The 8,659-nt window shown below is 41.2% G+C and overlaps 1 protein-coding gene across 1 annotated transcript; it reads left to right on the top strand.

Annotated features, from left to right (window-relative positions):
- The first annotated feature begins 4,490 nt into the window (after positions 1-4,490).
- LOC146861353 (zinc finger MYM-type protein 1-like) lies at positions 4,491-7,538 on the top strand. The gene is made up of 2 exons (XM_085646234.1): positions 4,491-6,262; positions 7,469-7,538. Exons 1-2 carry the CDS (start codon positions 4,491-4,493, stop codon positions 7,536-7,538), a joined length of 1,842 nt encoding a protein of 613 aa, XP_085502360.1.
- Positions 7,539-8,659: the final 1,121 nt, after the last annotated feature.

Genomic DNA, 8,659 nt, shown 5'->3' on the forward strand with positions numbered 1-8,659 from the left:
TTTTTATCAGTAAAATTTCCGCTAACTATAACATGTGTGAAACCTATGGTTTTTTCAGTGAATTTGCAAGGTTTTTTAAATGCTAATTCCTAACTATAACGTGTGTGAAACCTATGGTTTTTTCAGTGAATTTGTACGGTTTTTTAAATGCTAAGTTACTTTACGCCATTCGTGGCGTGCGCGCCCACTTAACGCAGTTCGTTCCGTGCGCACACGGTGCGCTTCGCGCACCGTGCGCGCACAGTGAGCACGCGGTGCGCTTTGCGCACCGCGCGCCCATTTTACGCCGTTAGTGCCGTGCACGCACAGTGGGCACGCGGTGCGCTACGCGCACCGCGTGCCCACGTTACGCTAGATGGGCCATGTACACACGATGCGCTTCGCGCACCGTGCGCACATGGAGGACATATTATGCGCTTCCTTGTGATAGGTAATCTGTTGAAATTTTTGGGGGAAATGCTGTGCTCTCATATGCCATGCAAAAAAGGTGGTCTTCGGCCACCATTTGCACACGGGGTGGAGAGAGTGGGTTTTTTTTTTTTTAATAATTTTTTACCGTACGCGTACGGTAAGCGTACGGTAAGCGTAATCGGCGAAATTTTCGAAAAATACAAAATTACCGTTTTTTGCCTTGGGGGATCTTTGAAGACTCAACTCACATGGTTATGTGCATGGGCGCTGTCTAAACAGCCCCTTTATATGTTTTTGGCATTTGTTTATCAGCTTTTCCCTCAGAGTGCGAGAGAGAAAATGGCGGCCGCCGCTTCCTGGTTTCGACCGATTCGAATGTTTACTAAGATCTAAGAGCCAATCAGAATCGCGCTCGCGCACGCCACCGTACGCGTACGGTAAGCGTACCGTAAGCGCACCGTAAGCTGGCTCAGATATATATATTGATTTAAAGGCTATTTTCTCAGAATCTACTGAACAGATTTACACCAAACCTACAAAAGGCACTTCCTTGACCTGAGGACTACCTCTCTGCCAAATTTCAAGTAATTCTGTTCAGCCGTTCGGGCTGTAGCTGTGTCTAAAGGTCCTATGGAAAAATGCATGGGAAAAACGCGTTTTGGGACCCCCCTTTTATCTCATCCCTCGCTTGACGAATCCCCCCGAGACTTTCAGGGTAGGAGCGGAGCGTAGCGCCCCACCTATTTTGAAAACTTTGCGAGGATTCGTCAACCGGCGCCAAAGTTATTCAAAATAGAATGTTGCGGATTTCCTATGGAAACGTGGTCCTAACTATAACTACCTACTGGCGACCGCCAGTAGGTAATATAGAACACTCACGTTGTACTCTACATTCTGAAACACAATATATATAGTGTGCAATGCAGATCTACAACCTGGGGTGTTCCGTACACTTGTGCAAGGGGGACGGTCCCCTCTGTCCGTACGCGGGTGCGGAGTGTGTTCTGTAGTTGGGATCCCTGGTCCCTAGGGATTCACCTCTGTGTCCACTATGGTCTGGTTTGGGTGGCTGGATTCCTCGCATTGGGCCACACCCCAGCTTTGAAGGCAATGGTAAATTCATCACGGTATCCCCCATTGGGGTCGTGCCAACATATTGCTTTGTCATTGAACTTTTCTTTTCAGCCCGCTCTGGACAGCCAGGGTTGATCTTAAACAGTCGTCCAGACATGTCCCATGTGCTTCGCAGAACAGTGCGTCCATCTCTGCCGAGCAGCCTTGAGCAGGGCCAGTGAGGGAACATCCGTCTGACACAAATCCATTTCTTTTTTATTTTTAAACAATGATGTTGGACTTGGAATGAGGCAAAACCCACTTTTAACAAATCTATAAAACGGGGCCTTAAAGGTGTTGCGGCAGCGGATAAAATATAATTATTTCTCGAAAATGCTCTCGCAGACAGGTGTAAAGTGGCATAGGGGCCTCATCCTAGGCAGTATGGCTGTTAACATAAGGGATTTATGTTTTATAGTTCCCCAGCATATGGATGCATACGTTTGTTTGTGTACTTAAGACCATTGTTGAGTGGGGAGGGGCTATGACCCACGACAGATAGAGCCTCAAACAGATCTTCGATCAAGTCACAGCTCACAGTGGCGGTTAGAAATGATGACGTGCTTCCTTTAGTGGAGTATAGCTTATGTTATGTTGCCTTTGGAAGTGTAGTATTTACTACAAAGAATATTTACCTACATCCAGAGCAGAAGGGGTTAAACCTGTGAAGTGAGAGAATCACAGGAACTAGTTCTAGTGTGGTCCAGGCTGCTTTCTTCTGTGAGGTGCTTCTAGAAATAAATCTGGGAGCCTTTAAACAGGGTTTCCTCAAGTCAGTTACACTCGTGTGATAAGAACATGACATTTTAACTTGGTTCTGTAGTATTACATGAGAGTTTATTGGGATCCATCTTAGAAATTTATTTGGAAGCATTTTACTTTCATTGGCATGACATAAAATATATATGAGGATGTGCATCGTGTAATATGCTATTTATTACCATTGCTGAGTGTGGGAGGGGCCATGACTCACAAGTGGTGAGGCCTCCAGTGGGTGGACTGTGTGACTCCATCCTCTAACACCCGGGTGTTCACCCATATGTTCGCATGTGCATCAAGCTACTTATGTGATTAACACCGATCCACCCTAATATGCACATACAGTCAGCCAACAGTCTCTTTAACTATGTATTCCTCTTAACAGCCATCATGCATCCATTGACAACCACATGTGTTTGCATGTTGCCTTTTATGTATTGTCTCACTGCATATCTCTCTACAGTAGCATCCCTTCTTCCAACTAAACTGCGCTCAGAAAAGGCCCACTAATCTCCAAACTACAAGTGGCAGGGCATGTGCTGGGTGTATTAAAAGATTAGATAGATAGGTTTGATGTTATTTAAGGTGTTGTGCTTGAGCCTCATTGCAGTTCCTGTTGAAAGAGTTGGGCGGTCTCTGTCTAAACGTACATAAGTTGGATTTCTGGAAGCATGCTGATGAGCATGTATGTGCACCTCATGCCACCTTCACAAATGCCAAATTGTGCATTTTTAACACTACAAGTTGGTGGTAATTTGCGATTTCTTGACCTAAATTCGCAAGTCCAAAATGCTACATACATAGCATTTAAGGAATCACAAAATTGCGATTCCTTAAATGCTAAAGCAAAATAAGGAATCGCACATTTTTGCGATTCCTTATTGTGCGAATTGTTGTTGCATGCCAAAACGTGCAAAAAGATCGTTTGCGGTTCACAAACGCCAGAATTCTGCGAATTCCGGCATTTGCGAATTGCAAACTGCTTGATACATCTAGGCCATGGTTTTTAACTTAGTGAAACTGTTCATTTTGTGATAGGTGTATGTTAATGGAAAACACGATAGGGAAGAAGCTACTACTGAAAATGATCCAGACAGCTTTAAAGCAGTATTGAATGTGATGACATGGAAATTGTTGAATATACTTTAGTATGTGACTGCAGTACACTGATGTAATGAAACCTAAAGAGGCCTCATGCAAGGTGCATTAAGCATGCCTGCGCCCCCAGGATATTCCTATTTTCAACTGTTTTTTCACCGTCTGAGTATATACAGGACTGTAGGTTTCAATTGTGGTGCAGGTCCACCATGTCTCAGGAGAAGTGCCACAGAGCACTACTCCGTGACTGCCTATATTATTTCATATGCTTCCACCACAGACCCCAACGTCAATGTACATGAAACCTATAAGAATGCATTTAACCCTATATTACTGAGAAACCTACACACCGCAGTCCCTGTGGCGTTGAGGCATCTGGTTTTGATGCAAATGTGAAATTAACAGCTGCTTTCAAATTGTTCAAGCTGTTCAGTGGTTTCTGCTGTGTATCCAGTGGACCCTATTCTCAAAGCTTACGTCCTTTTTACCTTTTCACAGGCACCAGGGAGGAAATCAGCAGATAGTTTAACAGGCAGCGGAGAGTAAACCAGCAGAAGGCTTTTCAACAGGCACCAGAGAAAATCAACAGATAGTTTGACAAGCACCAGGGAGGAAATCAACAGATAGTTCGACAAGCACCAGGCAGAGGAAAACAACAGATAGTTTATCAAAGAAACTACAGGCAGCAGAGTGGAAAGCAGCAGAAAGCTTTTCAACAGGCACCAGAGAAAAACAGATAGCTTGACAAGCACCAGGGAGGAAATCAACAGATAGTTCGACAAGCACCTGGCAGAGGAAATCAACAGATAGTTTATCAAAGAAACTACAGGCAGCAGAGAGGAAACCAGCAGAAAGCTTTTCAACAGGTACCAGAGAAAATCAACAGATAGCTTGACAAGCACCAGGGAGGAAATCAACAGATAGTTTATCAAAAGAAACTACAGGTCAGGCAGCAGAGAGGAAACCGGCAGAAAGGTTTTCTACAGGCACCAACAGGAAATCAAGAGATAGTTTGATAAGCACAAGGAAAGTGGGTGTCCTCTGTTAGGTGATACATCTATAATCTAGTTTAGGCTTTCTTTGAACTGTTCATTTTATTGTTTGTCAAAATGAACACAGTTGACAGTTTACTCACAAAACCATTTTTGGGAATGACACCCGAAGATAAACTTCGGGTGAAAGGACTTGGGCCTGATAAACCTGAAATAAACATTGAACAGTCTACAAAAGACCGGGGCAAGGGTTACACACGTAGATTTACACGGAGCTGGTTTGATAAAATGGAGTGGTTAACTGCCAGCTCTTCTAAGAATGCCTTGTTCTGTTTCCCCTGCTTGCTCTTTGGGGGTGAAGTTAGCTGGACTAAAACAGGAGTTACTGACCTTAAACATCTGGCAGAAAAAATAAAGAGGCATGATTCCAGTGAAGCCCACTTGACCAATGTATTAAAGTTGTCTTTGTTTGGAAAATCAAATATTGCACTACAGTTAAATGAAGCCTACCGCAAGGGGGTAATCAAACACAATGAGGAGGTTGATAAGAATCGTTATATATTATCCAAACTGATTGACTGTGTAAAATTTTGTGGAGCTTTTGAATTGGCATTGCGCGGCCACGATGAAACTGAACATTCCCAAAATCCTGGCGTCTTCAAAGGGCTGGTTGATTTTGTATCCAGTATAGACAGTGCAATGGAAGCGCACTTAAAAAGTGCAACTGTATTTAAAGGCACTTCCAAGACAATCCAGAATGAGTTGCTTGACTGTATGCTGGAGGTAACAAAAGAAACTATTGTACAGCAAATAAGATGCACTGATTACGTAGCTATCCAGGCCGATGATACAACTGATGTCTCTACCAAGACGCAGTCAGTACTTGTTTTCCGCTACATTGATGGCAATTCCAAGGTAGTAGAAAGATTTTGGTGCTTTTCGAATCTTAAAGATTCAACTGCAGATACAATTTCAGCATCTATTCTTAATGAACTTGAACATATTTTCCCAGAGCACAGTGGTAAAGGGAAGCTAATTGCTCAGAGCTATGATGGTGCCAGTGTCATGCGTGGTGCCTCTGGTGGAGTTCAAAAAAAGATCAGAGACATCTATCCAAATGCGCACTATGTCCATTGCTATGCCCACCAACTAAATCTAATCATGGAACAGGCTGCTTCAAAAATAACCAGATGCAGAATTTTCTTTAAAGAGTTGGGTGGTATTACTGCTTTTTTTTTCCGTTCGCCAAAACGGACTGAAGTGCTTCAACAGATAGTGGCAAAAAGAATACCGAGAGGGTCTGCAACTCGCTGGAACTTCAACATCCGAGCTGTCAATATAATTCACGAACACAGGGGTGACCTTTTAGAATGCATGAAATCTATTACAGAAGACCATACATTTGATTCCACTTCGGTGTGTGAAGCTAAGGGCTTTACCAGGACTCTGGAAGACAGGGAGTTTCTATTTTTTCTTTATTTGTTCCACGATATAATGCCACACGTCAATTTGTTGTATGAGCAATTACAAAAACGAGACATTGATACTGTATCTGCCCAAAAAAACACTTCAGCCTTTATGATCAGCATCAACAAAGTACGAGAATCCATTGATAATTTGGACTCTGAATTGCCAGATGATTCTCGATTTACAAACCGCAAACTACAGATAAACACCTTGAATCAGGAAGGAAAGGAAGTATGCGACATTATTGTGGTGCATGCCAAGGAGCGCTTTGCATTTACAAGGCATCTAGTCAGTGCAACACTACTGGATAGTGGCCTGTTACAAAAACATAGCAAAAATGTTCCTACTGCCGCACTTAATGAAACAGTGGAGGCATATCCAATGCTAATTAAGTCACGATTGCGCACTGAACTATCAATCCTGTATGGAAGACAGGACTTTCAGCAGGCTACCGGTGGTGCCATGGCTTTATATATATTCTTATGTCAAAACAACTTGCATACTTCTTTTTGTGAGACTCTTAAATTGCTGAGAATTGTCATTACGACACCTATGACAACATCTGAGGCTGAAAGATGCTTTTCCACACTGAAAAGGATAAAAACATTTTTAAGGAACACAATGACCCAAGCTCGACTTAATGCATTGGCCATGCTGTCAATGGAAAAAGAACTAATAAATCAGATTCCAGATTTTAACAAGAGAACGATTGAAAGGTTTGCTCACATTAAAGAACGGCGTGCAAACTTTCTGTACAAATAGAAACCATAGAAATGCATGTGGTGCTGTGAATCATTGGTGCTAACAAATATAGTTTTTGTTTACTTCTTTGTATTGCAAGCAGCCATTCAAGTATACTGCAGGTCCAGGAACCTATGAAAGCAAATGCACCAAGTGTTAAATTTATGTTTCAGTACCTTGCATGACTTGAGAGTAATTCAGACATATCATTATAAAGCCACATAAGCTTAGTGTTGTTTCAGTGTATTAGTTAATGCATCTCTCTCTCAACCTTTTTACAAAGTTCCCCAGCAAACATGACCCAGTTTTGTGAATATCCTACACTCTGGCAAGCTTTTTGCATTAACTTTCAAACTATAGCCTGACACACTGATACCATGCTCCTTCCATTACATGCTTAAAGATGGTGCATACTGGGCTACAGTCAGTCTTGTAAGAATTTCAGGATATTGTTTATTGGTTTCATCTTTATAATCAGTCCTGATCCAGGTATTATAGTCAGTCCTGAATACAGTCTCGTTTTACAAACTTTTGCTGTAATGCAGTGCCCTTTAGGAATAACAATTGTCTTCTGGCTATTCGTTAGATGAAGCTGTAGTTTGTTTGCTCTTTTCCTAATTGCAAACTGATACACTGTAGTGTTGCTGTGTGGTAGAGGCCTGTAGAATCCTGGACGTATATTTTTTTAACGATCTCTACCACTGACCATCATGGACTGATACTGAGTGGATTTGTTAATAATATTACTTCATTTATAATGATAGGGTTCATTTCTGAACTGAAGAGCATACTAGATTTGACACTATTGCATATCTTTAGATCTACTCATGACTCATTACCTCATACTTAATACTCAACACACCATAAAAAAATTCAATTATTTTAAGGCGGCAGCACTTCATGTTCATCAACTCCATTACTTTAGCAGAATCTGATGCGAATTGCCATCTGCAGTGATGCAACATCTGTAAGGGAGCACATATTTGCATGCAAGGAGTCTGAATGTTGGCTCATTTCACTTTCATAAATGATATAACCATGTTTGTTTTCTTGTTGGAACATATAGAGTTATCTACTAGTAATATTTTGTTGGTGGCCTCATGGGTGTAAAATAATATAAATGTGTGAACCCATACAACTTTGAGAAAGTTATGTTTCTTCCATGCACCAATGCATATTTCATGTAAATATACAAGTTTTTTTAAGTACTGGTTCACCAGACACTTTAGCAGTGATGTACAAAGTATTTAAATTTAAAGTATATAAAACATACTTCTTGTACTATTAAACCTTCTCTACACAAAGGTTTTGGTCATCTTCCTGCTCCTTATAAATTTTTTTGAAAGGATTTTACCATGCTTGATTGTTTAAATGTAAATCTATATAAAGCATTCTAAATTACTGTTTGAACAATTGGCTTTGGGGTGAGGGATATTTACGTTTCGTCTTTCAACTGTAAAGCTAGCCGGCTCAAAGTTTGGTTGACAGTCTATAAGATTGGATTATTTTTTTCTTCAAATGAATATTTCTATCTGTAGCCAATTATATCATATGAAGATTTCATTCACCTCCTGTGTACTTGGCTTTGAACAAATGATTCATAAAGGAAACAGACAAGCACAGGTAGGGGAAACATTTTATGTGTTGCATGCATGTATATATTTTATCTCTGTATGCTTATGTGTTTTTTGTTTATACATGGTGCCTTTATGCATGCTATTGAGTTCCAAAAAATGAACACTAACCAATATGAGATTTAATTCTATATGGAAAAAGAAGGCATTTTACTCTGATGGGCTACCTTGAATGCAATTTTATCTCAAGTAGCCACTTGGTCAGTAGACAGATCCAACCTATTTATGCAACATTGTTAAAATTAATTGTGGTTTATTGCAATTTAGAATGGTTTATTCATGAGGCCTTGGAACTGATGATAGTTTTAGGGGAGGCAGTGGCCTGTTTCTGTTAAGCACAATGGCTTCCGAAAGTCTTGAAAATCCACCATTTGGCTGCTAATTTTTCAAAATTTTCTCGGGGGGGGGAACCCCCCCGAACCCTCCGTAGGTGGTTCGGGCTCG

This window comes from Triturus cristatus, chromosome 3_1, assembly GCF_964204655.1.
Source record: "Triturus cristatus chromosome 3_1, aTriCri1.1, whole genome shotgun sequence".
Lineage (NCBI taxonomy): Eukaryota > Metazoa > Chordata > Amphibia > Caudata > Salamandridae > Triturus > Triturus cristatus.